General features: G+C 33.7%; 1 protein-coding gene across 1 annotated transcript in view; it reads left to right on the top strand.

Annotated features, from left to right (window-relative positions):
- LOC150094478 (neuroligin-4, X-linked-like) overlaps positions 1-26,337 on the top strand; it is a 386,118-nt gene that overhangs the window by 353,051 nt on the left and 6,730 nt on the right. The window contains exon 3 of the mRNA XM_090412477.1: positions 18,199-18,384. Coding sequence (XP_090268603.1) covers positions 18,199-18,384 — 186 coding nt within the window. The remainder of the gene's footprint in view (positions 1-18,198; positions 18,385-26,337) is intronic.

A 26,337-nucleotide genomic window follows, 5' to 3' on the forward strand; every position in this document is an offset into this window, starting at 1 on the left:
TGTATTTGAAAAGGCGAAGTAGAAACAATGGATCTAACATACAAATATGTAAAGAAAAGTTTCTAGGAATGAAAGTCAGAAAATGAAGTAAAATGAAATAAATCGCATTTTATGTCGGAAGAAATATAGAAACAAGTTCCTTATTGATTATCATTATTTATCAACTGCTTGTTTTTAATTAAAATCTCCAATGAAGACCAAGAAAATCAAACCAAGCATACAAGGTAAATATAGTATATGTGTGGGTAGATTTTGTAGGTTTTCTGACACTGTATGATAACTTAATGATCGAGCGCAATTTTCACCAACAGCCTTTAATGTTCACATGCTTTAAACTCATCCAGGCGTTCATAATTATTGAAACAAAAGGAAGCTTACCAACTGCAGAAAGGCATACATTAATCTTTTTTCATTCAACTTCCTGGATTCGATGTTCTGTTAAGTAAAGTGAATCCATTAAAATTAAACTCCATGAATATTTTCTGCATATATTACAAGTTTGTAGCTTTAGTTACTAACCAAATTATAAATTTTCTTCCAAATGGTTACATTTGTAATTTACTTTTTAAAACTTCCCTTTATACTAGTTCATTATCTTTTCTGTTCATATATCTGTTTTTTTTTTTTTTCATTTTATAAAGTATTAGAAAGAAATTGATCTTGTTCTAGAATTACTGTTTGTATTTTCCTATTTTTTAATCCCTTCCAAATAAAAGATCTGTAACGTAGCACATTTAATACAGGGTGCAGATTTGGGGGTTTTTCAGACCTCCAATAAGTGAGATTGTGATTTCAGGTTGGGCAAAGAAAATCTTCTATTACGACTTTCCTTAACATCCTTTTCTCATAGCACGACTGATAACCATAACCTGGTGGTTGAAAAATAGGATGCTCTCTATTCGGTCGATCAAGACGTGTCCTTTTTGATCCAAAAACTAGTAATATTATCAAGAGGTACACGGTTTTCTTAAACGAAGATAGTACTCCTTAATACATTACAAAATTACTGATTGATATTACTTCAATACAATTCAATTTGGATTATTTCGGATCAGAAACAAAGAATCAAAACCAAAGATGAGCTTAACGATTTCAATGTTTTTAATATCGAATATATAGAAAAAAGTGATTCAGATTTGGCAAACTAAGTAATCACCATGCATTATTACTTTTTCCTCAATAGAATTCTAACACAAACTCATGAACAGCAGAAATATAAGGGATGGGGATTCCAACTTTTCAAAATAAACCCCTCTAATTAGCGTACCAAGCATATATTTTATATACGTAAATTTTACATGAGTATATAGTCCTCCAATAATGGCAAAATGTTCCACCATTGCTCTTTTGCTCTGAATACGACTACTGCAGAATAGTAGTTCCCATGACAGAATGGCCAAGCAGGGTCTTGTACTACATTAAATGCATTAGTTTTGCTCATAAGTTCTTTAAAATTAGTCCATTTTGTTTCCCCCTTCGTAAAATATTTAGCTTTGGTATTCTAGTTAACTTACGTCATGAAGTCAATACATCTTCGAGATATTTCTCATATCTTAAAACTATTCTATATTCTTTAATCTTGGAATCTGCAAGTAATATAGATTCACTTTGTTCTCCACAAACACCTTGAAATTAGAATATATCAGGTGAACTTAAATCTGATTGCAGTTTTTAATACACTTAAATGTAATGGAAATTTATTTAAATTTATGAACAAAAAATCCCTAAAATAATGGAAATCTTCAAAGTCAAACGAACAATTTAAATAATTGCCTGACAATATTAAGATTTAGGCGTGGCCTGTTCCGGCCTTAGAAGTCATCGTTGAATCGTTTAAGAGACGTCCTGGTTTTCGTTTTCCTAATGACTTGTACTTTAAAGCTTGTTTTGGTAATCTTTCTATTTTCATTCTCTGAACGTGTTCCATCCATTTATCTTTATATTTTTTAATTTTTTTCATAATTTCTTCGTTTCTTTTGTGAGCAAATAGAGTATACTTTGCAATTTTTCTCAAACTATTTCTGCCGTTATTAATCTTTGTCTTTTTGTTTTATTGTCCAGATTTCGCTTTCACACAATAAGACTGGTAGGGCTAATGTATTGTATACTTTATTAAAAACAATATTAAATACAACGCGATAACTCCAAATTTCGTTATTAAAACGAGTCTTTGACATGAAAACAATGAATTGTGAGTCCATACTAATAAATTATTCACGAATAATTATTCATGAATTTCAGAGAAATTCAGAAATAAACTGAATAGTTTCTTTCGAAAAGAAAGATAAGCACAGAACAATAATTTTCTAGCAAACTATAGTAAAGTTATATGCAAATTTTGAACATACTGAAGATTTCGGAATCTTAAAAAATCCAGTTTTATTTTCCTCATATAAAAGAAAATAACACGTCAGTGGTATCACCTATGATAACTGATTTAACTTATTTGCCTTCACAATTTCTTACTTCTAAAGATGCTTCAAATTCTGCTCTACTGAAGATCACGTATTCCAATGAAAATCAAATAACTCAACTATATGATATATCAGTAACTCCTCGAACAATTTCACAACTTCTAAGTTCACGCAATAATGAATTCCCAAATTAGCTTCTGCCTTAGCGCTTAATAGAGTCCCATGAATTTCAAGTAATGTCAATATTTTCCCACCGATTCCTAGTTTCACGTTTCATTTCTCTACTGATAGACTTTTAAGCTCAGACATCTTCGCTAAAGTAATCGTTGCGCTCCTTTATAAAAAAAAATGAAGGGAAATTAATTCCAGGTCGACAAGTTATATAATATAATAACTATTTACTTATCACTACTCATTACGAATAAAACTAAGCTTTCATTAATATCTACAACCAGTTATATAAAAATTATAATAATGTAATTCATAACAGATGATACAATGCTATGTCTCATCTGTTATGCATCTAAGGCATTTGAATCTACTTTTTATTTTACAGATTATAGTGTGTTTTACGATTCCTGGCAGGAAATAAGTATGAAAACATTTTAAAAATTCAAGATAATCGCACAGTTCTATCATCCAATCACACAAAATTTACTTGTAGATGATAAATGCATCGGAATAAGTCAGAATTTATTTACTCTTCAGGAATCATTACTAACCGACAAATATTGTGCGCTGATTGAATTAACCAAGGATACAGTTTGGCTTTCTGTTCGTATGAAGAATGACCTACAAAGATTTATTGCTGCATTATATAAAACATTATGCAATTGTCTTCAAGTTTTTATCAGAGAACATTCATCCTCAGTATTGATAAAAACAGTTATCCATTCAATTTGGTGTTCATTGAATTGGAAAAAAGTGACATTAAATAGAGAGTCAGAAATATTTTAAACATCCCATAATGTTTAAAATCGTAATGTGGGAGGAGGGGCTTATGAAGAAGAGTAATATACCTGTAGGATGATATATTACCTTGCACGGTATTATCTAGAGAACTGTTATCAATGTCCACTTAGACGCAAACTTCAGAAATACCCAAGAATCTTTCATGCTTCAAAATAAATCAGCAACACGCTTACTAATTATGGAAATAATTCGAATACAGGAGATCTATAACATTTTAAGTTAGAAATTTAATAACCTGACTACCCACTTCAGGCCGTTGAAAATTTTACTTACAATGCCAATAATAGAAACTCACATGATAATATCACTAATTCGGAAAACTTCACTTATCAATGAATATGAATCAAAGGAAACGTTGGTTCAAGTGTCAGCAATATTTTAATCTCCAAGCAAGCAAAAACGTTTCTTCTTAGTTTACTAAACGTTGTAATATTTCCATTTTCTCTGATTAGTAATACAGCCGTTCCTAGAAATGAATGCATCTGAAATCGGAAACAATATATCTTAGTAACGATTAATATAGACGATTTGCTTCTATCTTCTGATATATTTATATTAAAGCATTTAGATAAGAGTGATGGTTGAAATGAACGAGTATATGTAAATATTCTTTATGAACTCCTAGGTATCACAAATCAATCTTCATGGAAGTAGCAAATTGCAATATTTCAGGTTTCTGGAATAAACCCTGTTCACTATGGAATATACTCATTTAAACTATTTACATACCACGTTTCTAGAGACTTAAGGTGTTTCATGGCACGAAAGTGTACTCAACAGTATATCTTGCTTGGAAAGCCATATGCAATTGTTTCTCGTGGAGGCAAGTTTGTGGTTACCAGAGGGTCTGAATATTTGTTTTTAAAGTTGATCACCATATCGTGTTAAAGATGGAATCTCCCGCTCCATTGCAGTTACAAAAGTTCTAAAGGTGATTGTAGTAATTCCAAGGAGTGCAATTGGGGATTTACAAATGAAGCGCGAGTTTAAGGCGAAGTAAAGAGCGGGTTATTTCATTATTTTTAAATAGAGTTGCTGTTACCAAACGTCGTCATATTATTTCTGGATACTATCAGAAATGTATTGATTATATCATGCATTCCACACACAAACACATTATTAGTACAGAGCTAAGTATCATCATTACCAAAGTGCCATTATCAGCGTAACAAATAAATCAGCCAGTAGTCTGATTTATTTGCATTCTGTCTCGGATAGTTAAAAACAAAATAAATGCAAAATTATAGTCCTTGAAAGTTAACTGAAATATGATTTAGTTTTTATTTCACTTATTATAGGACTTATATTCTCAGAAGATTTTCGAAATTTCTGCATTTCATAATTTGTGGATAAACATCGGGTTTCGGTTTAGGAGCGGCTAACGCGTTTAGTAGATCCCAATGTGAAGAGACTGTTTAGATATCAGCGAAACAAGAGTTGTTAAACAATGTTTCTCTATTTCTAAAGAAACAAAGATAAATAGATCAAAACTGCTTTAATGGCTTAAAGGAATTCATGAAATCAAATAATTCCTATTTCTTCAATGTTTAGTTTTATTGGAGAAATTGACCTTTACATATAATGAAATAGTTCTTTTAACTAGACTAATGCTCTTATATTTCCTTGGCAAACAAATCATATATGGTGTACAAAATGGATATATGTATATTTTGTTTACTGCGAGTAACAGAATATTTTGAACAATGCTTATTTCATTGCAAATCTTTTCTGTAAACAAACTGAAGTATTAATATTTTTAAGATCCTATCATTATGAATTTATTTTAAAACTGATTAAGAAAAAAGCTGATCAATAAAATGCCATTTTTTATTCAGAAAATCCAGAAACTTATTATGTTTCGTTAAATCTCTTATGCTGAAATTTCTAAAGCAAAATATTCTTAATATTATGATAAACTTTTACTCATGTTCGTTACTGTTTCTCATTCAAATCAGAGATAGCTCTTTAATTAATTTGATATCAAACATACACAAGTCATTCGCTGTTACTCTCATATACTTAAAGTTAATTTATTTTTCTCGCGAAAACATTTTTTTTTTTACTTTTGTAAACTGATTTATAAATAAAAACTAATTACGGTACCATAAAATAGTTAGTCAAATTGTCACGCACGCATTTGTCAAAGGTTAGAGATGATGTCGCTAACCATTTGACAAATGCGTGCGTGTATTGCAACCTTTCACGCTCCTCATGTATACATTTTCCATGTTACTATGCTTGAAAAAGGATTTCGGATAAGGCATGCCATTTCTAGAAATTCTCTGGTGACCCCACATCAAATAATTTTTTTCTTAATCCACCGACAGCAGAGGTAACATCTTGAAGACTGTTCCCATTGAGAAATCAAGAACCGACAAACAGCATCTCCACAGATAATATTGACAGCATACATCCACTTCGACTGCTGCTGGCTCTTCTTGTCTAGACTATCGACTTTTTGTTAGAGCCCGAGACGCCGACGTTTTCTTATTCTACATTCAATGCATTTTTTCCCAATGTAGCCTTCGGGCTAAGAGAAATGCACTCCGCAGAATTATAGCTATATTAACCGTCTTTAATTAAGAATAAGTTGTATAGTTGATTAATTGTAAGAAAGGGTGATTTTATATCATTAAAAGAAATAAAGTCCGTACTGAATTTTATTAAAGTATATTTTTTATGCATTGATTTTACTCTGAAACAATAGGTGTAGTTCATGTCCACATCTATATTGGATTTTTCCCCATCGGTAGGTATCTTCAAAATTGTAGAAATATTTTTCCAATTGCGCGTACTTTATTGTTTAGTGCACAAAATTCAATTTTTCCTTTAACATTTCTGAAATTAGATAAATATTTGTCAGTTTTAAGATGCAAAATGCTGATGTGGTTTGCACTCATTATTTGCATTCATATTAAACAGCTTTATGCAGCTGTTTAATGGAAGCAGTTTCAACGTTAAGTCATTTATGCAATTAACTATTCTTCCATCGCTTCGAGGGAACTGAAGGAAATCTCAACTAAAACCGAAAAAGAAATCTCGTGTATATTTTACCTCATTCCTTCATGTTGATGGAAATATGTAACGCAAGCTATATGCATATTGAAGCATTGTAGAAATTCAGGATGCATTTCTTAGTAGTTCAGCTTTTCGGCATAGGTAATGTCTAGTCGATGACTAGCGGTAATTAATCCTGCTTATGTTGTAATCGCATACTGCTTGGATTTAAATAAATCACGTTACGATAAAATAATAGCTTTCTCACGTAAAATAATTCTAAAATTCTAATAATGCAAACAAATATAGTTCTAAAAAGCGCGTATTGATGTAGATATTTTTATTCATCATCAAAACGGCATGAATAAAAATGGATATGTATTATTATGCATTTTCATTTTTATTTCTGATGGTATTCTAAAACGATCTTTTTAGCATATCAGGTTCAGTTTAGCATGAGTTATTTATCCTTTAACTGAAGAGTATTTATCCTTTAAAAGGATAAATACTCTTCAGTTATTTATCCTTTTCGCACTCTCGAAATTCCAAATACTGTACTTCACAAGCTGGAAGTAGAAAACAATTTCTCTATGCCCAATGTTTTTTCTTGAACTGGTTTTTTATTTATTTTATTTTTGTGAATCCCATTCACGAAACTTTATTCACCTATAGAACATTAGCATTAGCTACGAGTTGGCCAAATTCTAGATAAACCGTAAATCTTTTTCCCAGAAACCAAATAGGAAAATATGTTCAAGCTACTTCAGGTTTCACATGAACGGCGTGATCTCACATTAGGTAATGCCATAAACATCCAAGCCACGGTTGGATTCAAAGTCAGTCTGTTGGATATCGGTCTTTTTTTTTTTTTTTTACTAGATCAATATAATTCACTATCGAGAAAACAAACATCACTAATAATGATTAGCCTATTAAAGATACCAAGTAATTTTATATAAACTTGGTTTTAATCCTATTTCCCAAGTAAGCAAACAGACAAGTAAGTCAAGTTTGCGCCTGCATGTAGTGCATGTCTGAGGCAACTCGTGGTAAATGTGGTGTAAGCTCCGATCACTTTCCTTAGAATTTTCCCCTAATGCAAAGCATATCCCCTTGCGGAGATGTATGATGCTATGCATTCAAGGCAAGGGTCACTACCCAGACCGGTTTCACTGAATAAGTAAAGCCATCTCTACTTATACGATCGTCCTAATTGGTCTTTCGGCCAATTAGGACGATCCCTAGACCACTCCATAGTGGGCCGAAAGACCGTTCAACACAGCGTTGTTCCACTCAGTGACAGGCTCACCCAGTCACCAAGAAGAACTTCTCAGCGTTGGCTCCACCCAGTGGTAGGCTCATCCCACCACCAGACAGAGCCATAATCCCAGCGGTGGCCCTACTCAGAGACAAGGTGTTTTGACCTTATTAAATAATATCTCAGGATGACAGATAGCTGTAGAAAGATTTTTAACTTGGATATATTATGTATTAAAGATACCAAGTAATTTTATATAAACTTGGTTTTAATCCTATTTCCCAAGTGAGCAAACAGAGAAGTAAATCAAGTTTGCGCCTGCACGTAGTGCAAGTCTGAGGCAACTCGTGGTAAAGGTGGAGTAAGCCTAATGACTTTCCTTAGAATTTTCCCCTAATGCAAAGCACATCCCCTTGCGGAGATGTATGATGCTATGCATTAAAAGGCGCAAACTTGACTGACTTATCTGTTTGCTTACTTGGGAAATAGGATTAAAACCAAGTTTATATAAAATTACTTGGCATCTTTATTGCATAATATACCTAAGTTAAAAAAATTTCTAAATGATAAGCCTATTTTAAAGAAATATTCTATATCCAATTAATCCTAGAAAGGATGTATAAGGAAAGGCTAACCCGGCAGACTTTGACTATGTAGTCACCAGATCTGGACCAATGAACTCGACATCGTACGACAGGAGAGCTCTACCACCACTTATTCCTAATGTTACAGAGTTGACCGACTAATGCGTTTTCAATATCGAATCTTTTCTATCCCACAAAGCGCTCTCTAAGAAACTGATTTAAGTTGTAATAGGAAGAGTATTTTTTTATCCTTTAGCTGGTGCCTGGATGGGGCTGAGCCCTCCTCCCCTTGACCAGGTACACTGCTGCGGGTGTCGCTGGACTATGTCTATTGGTTTCTTGCCTAGTTTGACAGGCCCTGGGCAAGCGACAACTACAGTTTATAGTTGAAATTGTAGGGTCGCAGATGTCCTTCCGCAGAGTTAGGACAATCACAAATATCCATGTCCTAGGCAGGATTCAAACCTGTAGCCTCTTGGTGGAGAACTGATATGTTGACCACTCGATCAATAGGAAGAGTAACACCGTTTCTGACTTGAGCCACACTGAAAGTTATACAGCAATTATCCAAAAATAATACCGCAATAAATTATATTTACCCCTCCCCCCCCCCAAAAAAAAAGAAGAAACCTGCTGGCATTGCATGTGCCTTTCCATTGGAAAATGTAGGAAACAAAGTCGTCGAATTATGAGTTTGTCAATTTCACAAAATTTTTTAATCCATGAAATTCTGGATTTTTATTGAGCAAAAGGAAAAAATAAAGAATACACATTATACATATACGCGTGATAGTCTAATATTTGTTCAGACTAATTCCAACAAATCCCGGTTTACTGTGAAGGAATTAGATTGAAAAAAGCGTTTCAACGCTCTCCTAAAGACGATCAATAATTGAGAAAATTCTAAATATTGTATCTCATGAGTGACATTATATATTATAACGGTTCGTACTCTGCTTGATGCCATTTTTTTTTTGCAGCTAATTTCTTATCTGATTTCAGCAAGGCTGCATTTATTACGGCATTGCTCTGTTGCTATTTAGTATAATGCATCATTTCTTAAATGTATTATTTATTAAAATTATACATATTATAGAAATATATATATACACATACATACATACATTTATATTTGAACACTATTCACAACGATTTTATTATTCTTACTTCGAAAAAAAAATGCACACACGCTTCATTTTTATTTTTTAACTCTGGATAAACTTACTAGCTGCCGGTAAGTTCATCCTTTTAGTAAAAAATATGCAAGATTCATTTGCTGACAGCCAGCAAGGTAAAACAAAATTTATCAATAATGATCTGTTTCCGTGAGTCAGTGTTCCAGCATTATGGATGCCTGCTTAAATGTTGTTTCCAAAGTTTTTCCAAACTTAATCTAAAACTTTTGATTTAAACAACTGAATCCGAGGCCTACATAGAGATTTCGTTTGCTTCGTATTGTTGAGCGTTGATTGCATTGCTTTTCTGTTTATTCGATTTCTTTTATTGTATTAAGCCTTACGAGAATATTTTTCTTGAAATATCTAAAAAGCAAATAGTCAAATAAACGAAAACTTTCTTATCCCGATTTCGATCTAAATCGTCAAACTTTGACAAATAAATTTTAAAGATTTATTCACCCAAATTAATTCAACAAAAAATTTACGCGATCAATCAGTAATATCGTCATATAATCAAATATGGACAATGTGTAACAGGAAGGTAAAAAATTGTCAACTTTGTTGTTAGTCTACACATACCTTTACGTTTCTATTCAATAAATATCTTTCATCGGTATTCACGATGCACTGTATGAATGTGATCATTCACCGACGGTGAATTCTCTTCAAAATGTAGACTATCTTCCCCTTCAATCATATTTCTAACATAACGGAAGGAATGGCTGAATAATGCATTGATTCTATCTTGCGCATATAGTAATTGATAGTTGGCTTCTTTAACTTGTGTATACACATTGTTTTAAGACAAAAATTTCACTCTGAGCAGCTAGAATCTCAAGCTCGTTAAAGGGGAAAAATCAATACATACACGTGACTATGGAAATGAAAATTTTGCTAATATTGTGGTTGGAGGTAGTGCTTAACCGACAATGATACACAACATTCGTTCTGTACATCGCTTTCCACTGAACAACTGCAAGTTACAAAAAAATGGATGCTTTTCGTAGGAATGGGGACATATGAAAAAAAAAATTAATGAAATAAGCGATTCCGAACTAGTCGTGGGCATTCACGACTAGTTTTGTATTTGTTTTAAGACAAACATTTCCACTCTGAGCAGCTAGAATCTCAAGCTCGTTCAAGGGGAAAATATCATAACATACACGTGACTATGGAAATGAAAATTTTACTAGAATTGTGGGCATTCACCATTTGCCGATTTTATAAGTTTATAAAATTATAAAACTCAATTGTGTGATAAGTGCATTTAAGACACGATCCACAAAACAAATTCAGGTCGGTATCGCGCATAAATAAGTAAAGGGTAAAATAATCTGGAAACCTCGCTTTAGAGATTAAACATGGAACTTTCAGCTCATTTCCAGCCTAAAACCAGGATAATACTCCATTAACAGGCAATGAAATTAAACGTAAAATGCCCGAAGTGGACATCGGGTGGATTATCTATTGTCTGGAAAGATGATATTCAAGCGTCCAGTATACAAATATTTAACTGAGGGATGAAAATTTTGGCAACCACTGGATGAGTCTCGTCCAGCAGCAACCGGTATGAATGCTTGAATAATTCGCCTTCATTTATGAAGGCTCCTTTGACCTCACATGGAATTCGAACGAGGCTCGTCCACCCGAAGGGCTTATTGCGTGATATCTTAACTACCCTATGATAGCTCTTAAAAGAAAAAAAAGTTACTTAAGTATAAAGAGCTAATAAGCTTCATTTCGGCAATGAAAACATTACTTAAATTAAGGGGATATTAAATCCCGCATAGTTTTAAAACCGAATAAGAAACTCAAAGATCGGAATCAGAGAGTTTCTCTGATTCCGATTTAATATTTAATAAAATTTAATATCCCCTTAATTTAAGTAATGTTTTCATTGCCGAAATGAAGCTTATTAGCTCTTTATACTTAAGTAACTTAATGGTTGCACCTGTTTGGATAACTCGTTCGCAGAGTATATAAGTTCTTTTCGCTATACACTTTGGTATTAGGTCTAGCTACTCACTGATGAAGCCTCAAAAAAGGCTGAAACCGGTCTGGGTAGTGACCTCCCTCCATAATGTAATAACAGCATACATTTCCTAGGAAATGTGTTTTTACATTATGGAAAATACCTAAGAATAGCGATCTGAACTTCCTCCACCTTTGCAACGAGTTACCCAGTATTGTACTACGTACTAGGATCACTTGCATTGGCTAACGTTAGTGTCGCCGATACTTTATAGTTTACTATATTCGGCAAGAAACTCTCTGATTCCGATCTTTGAGTTTCTTATTCGGTTTTAAAACTATGCGGGATTTAATATCCCCTTAATTTAAGTAAAAAAAGTTACAATTTAATATCCAATTGTGAAACCCTTATAGATTCTTGGTAGGGATTCCTAATGACAACGCTTGTGCAAGTACTTTTTACAAAATGCGTAATATGGTGACCAGTATCTTAGGAAGTTCTTTATAACGCCATGAGTATATTGCCTGAGGCAGTACCCTACATTTATCCTGAGAATAAAAAATCTTAATTATAATTCAACAATTAAAATGTTATACACGTTTTAATGCTAATGTTATTCTGTTAATATTATTGACGTAAAAAGTATGCTTGGATTTCGTAATTCCTGTAACCAAGCATTTATATTCCCTATATTACTGAAATCAGAGTAATGTGCATACTTCGTACAAATTATAAACACTGAACCGTTATAAAATTGCAATTTATTTTTCCCTTAACTATTATTACAGAAAAATCTCCCTACAAATCTCTTCGTCATTTGAGCAATAAACAGTTTCTTCTACTTATCGCACTACACCAGATCAACTAACCTATGGTTTATGGTACTCATCTCAGGTGGCATGTCCTGTTCAGACTCATTAACAGAAAACCGTGCTAGAAATGAATTCAGTAAGGAAATAGCATCAGACAAAGAAGTTTGGTTTCTGTCCTGTTACACTTAGTGGGTTTAACACTCTGCAGTCGTTAAATTCAGTTTCTGCTGTTCAAAGTGAAACTTTGATAAATCCTACAACCGCTCGCGGCAGTGTGAAAACTAATAACAGTTGTATTGTTGGTTGGTTAAGAGATAGATAATCCGGGATCACTGCTCTGAAAACAATTGATACTGAAACTACTAGAAGTTACAAACTGGTAGAACGGACTAACACCAGATTTCTACGATAATTAAAACTTCGGTTTAGGCTACTTCAAACCTCAAGTTAAAATGGTGGTGGGATCACATCAGATTTCCACAATAAATCTTTGGTTAGGTGAACCGATTACGCCAAAGCAACTAAGCCTATACGCAAAGTGCATTGTTATGTTATATCTGTAAAATGCACTCATTCTATCGATCCACCTTCTTCAAGAAATTTCTTTCTTGCTCAGTCGAATTAAACCATAGGGTTATTGTTAATTGAATTCATTTAAAATGGTCCAATGATCTTTGTTAAGCTTTACTAAATTAAACAATTTTTGCTTGAACGTCTCTTAAAATCCGGTAACATGAAGTTCTAGAATATCACAGCAGAAAGACACGATTACAGGACAGAAGAATCGAAACTCAAATACGGTGTGGTCTTGAGGGCGTGGTTAATATGGAAGTACCCCAATTTTATAGCGTTAGAATCGATTTTGCTGTTATTATATGTACCAAGTGTCTGCATGTTTTAGCAGTACGCTGCACCCCATTGTGAAAAGAAACAACAGCTAGTCAATATGCATGCACCGTATTCCCTGAAATACGAAGATAAACATTGAATTTGTCCTTCATGAATGAATAGCACAGAATTATGAATATTGTAATTCGGCTTCATAATATATATATACGCTATTTCTGTGAAAACCTCATCGTGCTACTGTATATACTTTTCGAATTATTGAATTTTTACTTTTTCTGTTACTTTGGTTCACATGGTATATATATATAAATTATATTTATATAGCGTGTGTATTTATGGCACTGAAATCCAACTATTCGAATCCTTCAACTGCAAGATCATTGCCTATATCGTGACTGTGTGTGATAAAGTCGAATATACTCCATATTCCCTATTTGCGTTACTACATTACAAATCTCTTCGAGACAAGTTTTGTCATAAATGTGACAAGTTATTACCGCGTCCAACAACACATTACCAATTCACCTTAGCTGCATTACTGTTGGTAATTTATACGTACATTTATTTATTTACATGCATTCACGTTGCAGAATTCCAAGGTAATGGAAAGAGGGGTGGGGAATAGTTCTCTCTTGGAGATTCCTTTACGTAAGAGAAGTAACAAATTATTGACCGATCAGCTCACAGGAGTGATGGCCAAGTCATCCGGGAAGTTAGTTAAGCAAAATTCAGAAATGGCTGTATAGGAATTGGATATTGCATTGGAAGAGTGTGACATGGTTTTGTGAAAAGTAGGTCATGCCTCAGCAACTGACTCACTTTTTATAATAACATGACTGCCGAGTTGAATTAGAGGAACTGCTACACGACGATACTGCTAGACTGAAAAAACATTTAACAGTGTATCGCACGAACTCTTACATAAATTGGCACGAACGGATTTGGATATAAAGCTGGTGAGATGGATAAAAGGGTGGAGATGATCAGTGTGCCATAGAGCTCTGCATTTCAGCTACTGAACTTGTGATTTAATGATATAGGAAGTGATCTGGGGGGAAATATTCAGTTAGTTGCGAAGGATGTAAAACTGGAGATAGCATTAAGTTAATAATAATGTAAACATCGTGCAGGACAATCTATATAGACTAACACTGCAGACAAAGAATTGCTATCAATTTCATGTGGTAAAGTATAAGGTTATGCATTCTGGGATGATAGATTATCCACTGTATAACACACTGATTGACTCAATTGTAAGAAATTAATGAAGCTGGGTATTTGGGGAGCTATGGTCTTTCGGTTACGGTTAGGAGCATGAATTATTACAAACTGGACTAAAGCAGCCTATAAGATCACCTGGTTGCTGGAGAACACCCTAACAATCAAAGATATTATATCTCTTTACAAGGCCTTGATACCGCCCTATCGGTACTGTGCACATATCGAGATGTGCAAGAGGTATTAAAAAGCTAGTGATCAAGATGGAGATACGCCTATGGTATGTTCCCTATGAGGATAAATTGAAGTGAATCTGAAGTGAGAAGATTTGTGGGGAAATTGACTGATAGGTGGAAAAGGAGTTCGATATGAGAGAAGATGAAGAGAAGACGGGTTTTATATTAGTTAACAATCCGCCCATCCTTAGACTACTGCTCATGTATTTGAGTTGGTACATGTAGAGCTTCCTTAAAAATTCTTGACGCTATGTGCAAAGAAAAGCAATTCTGCTCATAGATGATTTATCTTACAGATTCCTTTCAACTTCTATCTCACAGGCGCGAAGTTTCAGCACTATCTATTGTATAAATACTTTAGTAGTCACTGCGCCACTAAACTGACAACGGTCATTCTTCCTCTTTGTCTAGGATCTGTTAAAGAAGCAACAGCTTTCTTGCATCCCTTTTCAGTGCAAATTCAAATATATCGAACCTCCTTCTCCATATTCCATCTACCTCTATCCTTTGAATAAATAGCCTTCCTCATGAAGTATTCCCTAAACTCCTACACTTTTAAGAACGGCAATAAATTATCCCAATCCTCCACCCACGGAACTGATGTATTTATATATACAAGTTCCATGGAGTCTGTAGATTCATTGAAGCCAGAATGTCCACTAATATTCCAAAAACCAATTATTAACCATCATTTGCACAATACCTGGTAAACTTTGCTTTGAACTCATTCGCCAACATATCACTCAGCTGACTGGCAACCTATCTATTCATTCACCATTCTGCACGTCCTTGCTAACTGAACTGTTTCTCAATTTCCAAGATAACTCCTTGTTTTTTCTATATGCAAAGAAACTCACTACGTCATGTACTGATAAATTTCATATGGATGATTATTATATGTGTTCATATAGGATTAATACATACCAGTACTCCCACACTCGAAAAATATAAGTAAATTGTTGGTATTTGATCACCAGGAGTTTAAATTCTTCAGGGCGAATGTTAATCCACGGATATAGTGGTGAATGGAAGGGAAGAGAAGGGGAACCTTGTTCGGTGGTCTAATAAGTTGGACTCTAAATAAATATTGACCAGCTGCCACTTCTATAGGTAGAGTAGTATCACACATGGTTGCCAGCACCACTGAAGTATTGCCGGTAACCATGAAAATACTTGTCGAACATGGTGTCGGGAAGAAACTGATCCGTATAAGAGTATGCAGTGCTATGAAAGACTAATGTAACGTTGACGGATATGGGTTTTACAACGGACAGGTGAAGAGAGGTCTTGAAAAGAAAAGGATGCCAAGTTTTTGAGATCATGAGATGTATCGGGATGCATTTTGTACGGATATCAAACTGCTTTTCAATCATACATATTTTCTTTACTATAGCCTATCATTTTTGATATGTTATAAACTAGTATCAGTATGATTTGACAAAATATTTCACTGCCTTTTGTAGATATCTGACCGGTTTTCATTTTAGGAATTATTTTAGTGCATATCGTAAGTTTCGAATATCACTTAATAAAGTAGAACGCTTTACGCAATTCACACAAATGTTTCCCCTTGATTTTTTTCAACTGTATTATCTGATTTAGAAGAGTGGTAATCAGCTATAATCAGCACCAGGTTGCTGATATTCTTAATTCCAGTTATGGGCATGTTATGTTGCTGTAGAAGTCGACATAGAATGTCTGAAACTTAATCGAAATTGATTATAAAATTTCTTGCTTTGGATGCAGTGAAGCATTAAATGAGAAAATTAAAACTTATATAGTAATAAATTTAGAAGCTGTGACGTGTATGAAGTCAACTATAGTATATTATTCAGTAATAGTCTTAATATGAAAAGGTTATGTTTTTAACTGAATTAGTTTTCTTTTTTTTTTTTTTTTCATTTTATGATGTAACACATTCAAGCAAGCATACATTATGTATGCTTACTTGAATCATGGGAAGAGTTTGACAAACGGAAGTTTTTTCATAGTCGAGTAAGTCCATCCATAAATCTCTGGTACCATCTTAATGGATCGAAAAGTTACGGCTAGAGCAGGCGAGTGATTATGAAAAAACAGACGTTCGCTTATCTCCACTACCTAAAATGACGAATTCATTATTTCATCGAATAGCTATTTTTCATTTCAAGAAAATTTATTACTTTCACGTTAGTGCTTACCATGAAAAGACAAAGCATTTTTCTTTAATTGATATGATCCCCCATTCAAGTGCATTTCTCCTATCTAGGAGGTTGACTAACATGATGTGACACATGGGCGGACCCTGTAACAGGACCATATTTGCTGATTTTTATAATTAACGGTTTTCCTATTTTCTCTATAAGAATCGATTCACTTTTCTATTGTATACGATATTAGTACCGTGTGTGAATTTTGCTTCGCATAATTGAACTACTGCAGTCAGCTTAAGGTTTCTGCAATTAGCAGAATACACAGCTGTTCACAAACATCGTTCTTCGTGAATTTTCTTTTTCACTTATGTAAAGGCAATTTAAGATTCGAGCACCATATTTGGTTAAAGATAAGTTTTCCTATTAGGTATTTCGTTCGCATCGGGGTTAAATGCTAATATGTTTAATTTTTGCGTCCCCTAGAGATAGTTTTCATGAAATGCTCTACTTCCTCATTCACTATTTTCAACCAGTTACACATTAGAAAAAACGCAAACAGAGTGGAGCGAATTCTTACATCAGCAACAAATTTTCTTAGTTTCAATACTTAATTCACACAAGAATCACAAGGGAATGTGGATGCCACTTGGGTCATTCCAGTACGGCGATGCCACTGCAAAACCACAACTTTGGTTTTGAGTTTTCTTAATCCAGTCGCTCGTACAGGCTTTGTAAGTTCTTCACAGCATCTAAATTAACTTCGCTGCAATTCTTTCTCTCTTTGAAACAGTGGTACTTTTTAGGTGAAAGCGAACATTCCACTTGGTGTATTTTCCGAATGGCATTTTAAGTGAATTGGTAGAAGAGTTGAAAGTGGAATTGATACGAAACAATTTACATTTGAAAAACATTCGATGCGACATCCTTTGCATACAAATGTGATAGAAAAATCTTATTCTCCTCAAAATAGACACCCATTTAGCCTAAAACCGAAACACGAAGTCAGTTAACAAAACCTCACTTGTCAAATGGACAAACTTATGTGAAGTACATTGAAAACACTCAAAAAATAATGTTATACTTGAAGAGTAAATGTACTAATTGCGTTTTACTTCTATGCATTGTTTGTGCCTAAAAATATTATGCAATAATTTGATTCACAATGCTTCATTATCTGCTTCCAGAATGAATGAAGTATGTTTTGCAATTATATTTATATTTCAAAAAAAAAAAAAAAAAACGCGTAGTAACAACATGAATCTCATATTTCTAAACGTAGCTGTTATTTAACATTAAAATTACAATTGCCCGTCTTCACCCTTCGGAAACTAAATGTTCAACAGTCGGACCCTTGCTTAACGAAGAATATTTATCAGCTAGTGTATTCACATAAACGTCGCAGTAATTTAATAATACTAATGAAATAATGATAATATTTACAATAATCATCTTTTTCGAAGTACCATCTTATTTTTAATATAGAAATGAGAAAAAAATATAATACAAAATTCTTTATCATATGCTATATATTCGATAAGAAATGTAAAACCTAGCTTTCCTTCATATTAATTTTCAGGATTTTTACCTGCTTTCGATGGTTCTGCACGGGGTAATTATGGACTTATGGACCAAGTGGCTGCCTTACATTGGATTCAAGAAAATATTTACGAGTTCGGTGGTGATCCGGGTAATGTAACGATATTTGGTCAAGGATATGGAGCTGCCTGTGTGAACCTACTAATGATTTCGCCAATGGCACGAGGTCAGAAAGTTACATTTTCTATTCATTTTACTAAATTTACACTTTTACTGAATTGTTATGCTTTATATAATCAATAATACATAAGCTTTCTAAGAAAAGCTCCATTTTCTATGCACATTTTTCTTACTTCTTAGCAAATTAAATATGCAACATTGTAATATGTAAAAGACAAGAATATTTATGTATAAATATCCTTTAATTCGATCTTTAGCAGAAAGTAAGCTGCATGTCCTTCAATATCTAGCACTTTTTACTTAACTTTTTAATTCTTTCATCGCAAACCTACACGAGATCTTCCCGGCCTATTTGTACAAGTGAATTCAAAATGGATTTTCATGAATGTATGTGTAGACATTTTCTGTACCTAGTGTGAAATTGGACTGCTAATTTAGGATCTAAAGTAGCTGGAAAAATAATGTTTAATCGCTTTGACAGGTTCTCGAATAACCTTACCTTTAACAAGAAAGGTCAAACTTCTTTGATAAATGTATTATCGTAAATATAAAAATTAGGTTTGTCATAAAAAGTTAACTGAGAATAACTAATAGTAAACTACCTGAAGTAATTCTCTGGTAATGATTTAAAATTATCTGGTTATGATTTATGATTAAAAAATTATTTAATTAGAATTATTTAATAGGAGGGTATGTTTCTCAACCAACAATATGTAGTAGAATAACTGTAATAGGAAACTAGAATATAACAATGAGTTTTTCGGTTGCAGTAGACGGGTAATCGCACAGTACAAAAACTGTCATGAAATAAGTGACGTTTGGTGTTTTTAAGTTAATTTCTCGCCTGCCAGGACACTTGCTATGGTGAAAGTCATAAAACTGCATTAATGTATTCGACTATAAATATTTCTTCTTATAATAACGCGCAAGGCGACAACTAAGCAGTACAATATCTCGTAATGAAACTCAGAAGTTGCATTATAAAGCTAATTTCTTCGAGTTTCAAGATCAGAACTCTGTACTAAACCTGATCCGGTTAACTTTCATGTAATCCAATAGCGCTGATGTTAATGGGGAGGTAAATCCACATTCATTGCTTTAGTTCATTATATAGTAAAAGTACAGACTTATACGGTTCAACTGAATTTGAATAAAAAATTAATTCAAAACTTTCTTTATTAAAATATTCCAATTTATGATATCTGAACTAATTAGTAGTTCAAAAACATATTCGGCCGGGTTACCGCCGCATCAGCAAATTCCTGCCTTCCAGTAGTAAAATACACTAAAGTATTTTATTAAGACATATATACAACATTAGAATTTCGCAAATAGCTGTATAGGAAATATGGAAAAATAAGGAAGTGACTTATTAAGATTTAAAAAAAAAATGAATTTTACCGTCAGTAACTTCTTTTTGTAGCTTTCAATGTTTCATGAGGTAATAAAAGCATACGAAAATATGACTTTTTTTTAAGAGTGGCTCTCTTATTTCTATTTAAAAAACAAGGTCTTTGCCAGAATCAAATGGGTGTTCACTTTTGATTTAGTTGAATAAACAAACCTTTCGATAACATCTTCAAACATATTTAAGGCCGCTTTGCTATAATATTGGTTAGCCGTTTAAAGTATTTAAAAAATTCAACTTTTCAAGCGCTTTTCTTCAATAATGTGAAGTAGAGTTCACATATGTATAGTGCACAAAAATGAGCACTGGGTTTCCAGATGATACCCAGCGTATCGAAACAGCGCTCAGTTCCAGTGCAACTCAACTGAAGTGCCAGTTGAATTGATATATAAATAAAATATAAATATAAAAATGAATATATGGACTCCAAAATAATTATTCTTCATTCTAGCATTGATTTAAGGCCAAGCATCCGTACATATCAGCAATCAACCTGGAAACCAAATTCTCATATTTCCATAATACAAGCAGTGCAACCAAATGGTCGCTTCCCTTTAAAGCCATTGCAATGTTTCTGAACGAAATACAGGCACTCAGCCGAAAACCAGTCCAGCACAGATCAATTCAATTTGGTCCAAGCAAGTGACCGAAAGCTGGGGGAAATAGTGAACTACATACCAAACAATCATCAGTGACCAAATTGACAACAAAAATAAAACTACCTCCTCCCGTTTACCCTGGGGTATGTATATTCACAGTCAGAGCACTTACTATTTCCTCATGGCCGTTATTACCTTAATAAAATGAATTAATTACAATATTCTACAGCGACATAATTCTGAGTTACATAAACTCATTGCTTCTACAGCTTGTTTCTGAAGACCATTCCGCATAATTACCATCACAACCAAATTCCTAACAGTAAAAATGGCAGTCTCATATTTGTCCAGGGTCCTGTAAACAAATTTTATGAACTCATTCACGGTGTAGTCGAGAGGAAAACGTTTCGATTGTCAAAACCTGGATTCTAACACTAGGACAATTAAAATATCCATAAGTATTTTTCAACATGAGTAGCAGTCTTTTATAACAATGTCTGGCATTTTCTCCAATCCAAAACACCTTGGGATTTTCCTTTTCAAAACAGATGAAACATCCAGAGAATGAGCATGGTTAACAGAATGTAATATCTTGATATCATAGCCTTCGATACTTCGGGCATCATTGCTGTCACCTCAGAAGGTTTAGTATATTTTGCTCCCGCCTTAGGTAATGATCTGATAATGTTGGAGTCTTGACAGGTAACAAACGGATTTGGAGGAAAATTGTAGATATATGGACTCCAAAATAATTATTCTTCATTCTAGCATTGATTTAAGGCCAAGCATCCGTACATATCAACATTCAACCTGGAAACCAAATCTCATATTTGAAGTTAGTTACGATGTAAGTTTTTCATGTTATACTATCATATCCTGTACACACCTTTGAGGGCACATATCAGGAATTTGATGATGTAAGCTTTATCATAGTAATAGGAAATATTAAACTTTAAAGCTAAAATTTATTGCTGAGATTGTAAATGATTTCCTAGGAAATCATTTACAGGTAATTTACAATTTAAAGCAATTGTTAAATTGCAAAAATTTGAAAAATGAGAGGTTTTTCAGATAGGGAAATAAAGTACTTCCCCAATGTTTCCTTTTATTTTTAATTGTAACATGAACTTGGAAGGAAAGAAGCGCAGTCCCTTGGTATTTGCGAATAAAGTGATCAGCAATTTCCAGAAATTGTGACATAAACATGATCCCTTATCACACATTCTATTTTGTTTTCGTATGGTGCTTATAAAAGGATTGTTGTTAAGCAATTCCACCAACGAAAGGGCGGATGCTTCAGCACCACGTACTTAAACGCATTTTAAATCCCTTAATATCGGGAACAATCCTGATGACGATAAGCTAATCTCTGAAAGTGGTTCAGAAAATATCAATTTAAAGAACTGAAGCAAAGCAGTGATCCTCTCCTGTATCAGACTTTGTTATAAGAGACGAACATATAATGAAAACACATTTTGATTAAGAGAATACATTCTTTGCAGTCAGAAAGTAAAAATGTTTCAGTTGTTGGTATGCAAGCCCCGCCGGAAAATCACTTTGGACAGTTCAGATACAGTATTAGTTTGAACGTTTTTGGAGGAAAGCAGCATTTAATATTTGTGAAATTATAAATAGGTTATAAAATCATTATTGCCATAAAATAAAAAAGTATTTTATGGCAATAATGAACAAACTCGCAGAGAGACTGATCCCAACCAAATTTTTTTCAGTATCTGTCTGTAAGCCAAATTTCTGAATTATATAGAACATAACCACATCAAATAATAAATAATTTAAGCAAATACTTATATTCTGTATAAAATCAAAAACTGATTCATATTCTTATCTCAAAAACAAAACAGCTAAACTATTATCCAGTGTTATTCCATTACGTTTCTTATTGGAGATCACGTTGCATGTTTGATATTTAATCAGCAGTGCTTACAGCTCACCTAATCTAACAAAAACAAGAGAAGATAGTGGGAGATAAAAATATTTCAAGCGTCAGAGGCATATTAAGAACATTAAAAATACAAAGTAATATTGATGAAGTTATACAAATTATTATATCTGAAAATCGACTTCCTATTCAGGCACTGATTCTAAATCGCAGATGTTACATCCCGTTTTTTGTGTGTCAAGTCCCTTAATTCAAAAAAAAGTTTACGAAGTCCTAATTTTCTTTAGAGATAGTCCTAACAAAAGCTAACACTCACCATTCAGAAACGATGTTTAAAAAATAGATGCTAAACAATAGAGAGAGAAAATTAACAAGGTCGTTAGGCTTCTAAAAAGGTGTTTCGTGACGGCGAAGCTTGTCAGGTATTCATGGAAACGAATAAAGACTAAGAAAAGCTCTTGCATAGACTCGTCTTTTTTATCCCAGTTGGGAAATCATTACGCAGCACTTACAATGAAAGTGAAATCACCAGCGCGACTATTCCTACTAAAGGTATTGTAATAAGAAAGAAAAGCAAAACTAACTTTAACATTCTGATTAAGGATTTGTAAGTAGCGGCGGCCTTAGAGAAGAGTGAATTCTAAATATAGTTTCTTGGACTGATCTTATCATTGATCGAAAACTTTATTTAAATAAAAGATAATTAGAAATTATCGTCTTTTAATATTTGGATCCATTCTTAAAAATGGTGGTGCATTTTATTATTAAAATATTAAAAATAAAGGAAGGAAAAAAATTCAAATAAAGGAATATAGCGACGCAACATTTGTATGTATTATGTTCCCCATGTAGAAATTTACTGCTGCATTTTCTTTTTCCACACTCCTGCTTTCTCGCCCAAAGCAAGAATATGATAGACTGCCATCAGAGGAAGCGCCTTCCTGGAGTGTTGGTAGCATGAATATGAAAGTAATTGTATTTTATCGCTGTAAGAAAAACTGAGTAGGGCATAGAACTTTGATAACCATATTACGTGACCATATTACTAGAAGTGAAAATACTTCACACTTCATTTAGAAACAAGAAATATCAAAAATTCACAACTGGAGGAGGCAAAGTAATGACTACAAAATGCAGTTTTCTTGATTTCATCTTTAATTCAAATAAAACGGGAAGACCAAATACAATGACGGACTGCATCGAGTACAAAAATGAACTTCCTTTTGTGTTGCTATATTACAAAACGTGGAATGGGTTTTATTTTCTAAAGTTTAAATACAAATAACCACGAAAAAATACTTAGATCTGGAGAAAGTTTCTTCTATGTTTCGTCTTCTAGTAAAAACTGTTTAATGGCATGAGGTTGATGTGACTCCACATATATTGCTTCTGCATTTACAATGTTCGTACATGGCAATTTATTTTATTTCTCTCGTAAATAGCAACGTAACGTGTTATTTACAACTTATAATTCAACATTTCAAATGGTTAAATCGTTCATATAATTCCTGAAGTATGACATACCTTAGGTCGTCATATCATAATGACAACTGCATTATGCAAAGGAACTTTGTTTACCTGAACTGTTTTCATATTGCTATATTCAGCAATTCTTGCATATCTAAATCTAAACCCAAAATATTTTATATACAAATCGATTTCAAAATTAGTTCTATAGAATATCATTTATTCATGATTTAAATTTGCTGTTTTGGACTTCATGTTTATCCAAACATGGAAGGTTTTCCACGTAAGTTGTCTCTACCGTACTGATTGATTACATAACATTCAGTATATATTAAACTGCGAGCTCGTTTAATTTCGTGAGCCAACTAATACCTCTGCGCATTTTTAGTTTACTTATCTTGTCACATTTTCTATTATTCCCAACTAGATTGAGAAGCGAATTTTATGCATCGTTTATGAATATTCATGATTATGCCGTTATTCCAGAACATACTGGTATGTTTATATTAGGTTTCACCATACCTGGTTTGTTCAAAATTGATAAACAAATATAGGAATCTCAGGTAGTACATAAACGTAACCATGGACTATACAATTATTCAAGGTTCAATTGCAATTCCCATCCACAGATGTTCAAAATATTACAGTAGTCGGATTTGGTTGAGGAAACGTAGGATATTTGTTTAATGGCACAAATAATCCTACTAGTGCGAAATTAGAAAATGAACTATTTCAACCAATAAACCTGCCCTTTCTTACACACCTTTTCTCACGTGAACTAACTTCATGATTGTATATACAGGCTAATGACTTCACATCAATTGCCTTGGTATCCCATAATGCAACGCACACATCCTTAGACATGTATAATACTATGCATTATTGGAAAGGACACTTCCCAGACCGGCTTCGACCTTTGTAAAGGTAAAGGGGGGGGGTCTTCAAAAACTCGGGCTATTCCTCAGATCAAACAAAGAGTGACCAAAGGATTATTTAATTCAGCGGTGGGTGACTGGCGCACCCTGTCCTAGAAAATCCCTCAGCGGTGGCTATGCCCAATGGCAGGCCCACCCCTACCACCCCACCGAGAAACACCGCTCATATCCCAGCGAAAAGCATCCATCAGAGCAGATACATACAAGACCATTCAACAGACTTCCCACATCAGAGAGCCGCATCAGTGGGAGCCAGACCCAGAAGTGATACCACGGCTGAAGTAACACAGAAGTCATATTCCATATACAAGTAGTCAAAAGGTTACTTAACGCGCAAACTTCTACAGAAGCCGTGTGTGTGTGTGAAACTCACCTAGCATTCAGAGTGTACCTTTGCAACATATGTTCTTAAAGAAGTAGGCGAGGGAATTAGCCTTTGAATCCTAAAATGTATTCAACCTCCTCAGTAACTATCACAGATAGCTTACCCAAGGTTATCAATTGTAATACATCTTTAGGGAATGAGGCAGTAACTACCACCATCTCATTGTCCTTAACACTATATATTATTTTGAGATATAGTGCGAATTATACCATCGATCTTCGTGAGTATCTGCATAAAGTATATTAATTTAAAAATAGTTTACAGGGTCAGCATTAACGAGTATCTAATCTATAAGCTTAAGCGCATCAAGAACTTTCCGATTTTTTTGTGTGTGAAATCAGAACTCATATTCCCACGAATTAGCCATTATTTCCATGTTCTTTAACTTGTACAAATTTATCCTTTAAATTCTGTTGAATCTCTGCAGTTTCACCTAATTTTGTTTTTTACTACGAACAAGTACAGATAATTGAAAAATGATGAACAGTATTTTGGAATGAAGCACGACATGCAAGGTAAATTTCTGTTTTATCTGACCTTGTGTCATTTATCTTCAACCACTTTGGTGCATAACCCACAAATTAAGAGCTTCACCACAAAGAAATAGCAGAACCGCAGGCACCAAGAACAAAACACCGGCTTGATAAACCATTAAAAATCACCCACACACCTCAAAAAATACACCATCATACACACTGTCCCATAAAGTGCACTCGCTTCCCTCAATAAAAAAAAAACTTTCCCCATTCCCAAATGCATATTCACCTACCCCATCTCAAAAGCACATCAACATGCATCACTAAATCAAAAAAACTGCATTTTCGAATACCCACGGGGAATATGTAGGGAAGAAAACAACCCACGAAAATAAATATAATACAACAAACAAAAAGACAAGAATAATAATATTACAACTAATCACGCCAAGAAACTAAAAAAATGCATGGAAAAGTAGTTGAGCATTGAAATAAATAAAGCATAAATATTGGTATTTATTCTTCCTCTCGGTAACGCTGCTGTCACTTCCGGTTAAGTCAAACACATCGCTTACTGGTTCACACTGTTTTGCATATATCTGTAGGAGTAGGCTAGCACCGTATACTCTTATTTTCGCGACTTAACTATTCAAACTACACCTGATCTTTCCATTGAGTGGCAGTGCTATCGCACTTGCTGATTTCCACGCCCAGATGCACTGCTAAAAGAAATTTGATTGTCAAATCAAAATCCACAAGAAAACATTAATTCAGCTTAATAAAGATTAAAAACCGGTGCATCCCAAAATAGCATTTATCATAAATTTAT

Source organism: Typopeltis vanoorti, chromosome 22 (genome assembly GCF_054136105.1).
Source record: "Typopeltis vanoorti isolate ZY-2024b chromosome 22, IOZ_Tvanoo_1.0, whole genome shotgun sequence".
NCBI lineage: Eukaryota > Metazoa > Arthropoda > Arachnida > Uropygi > Thelyphonidae > Typopeltis > Typopeltis vanoorti.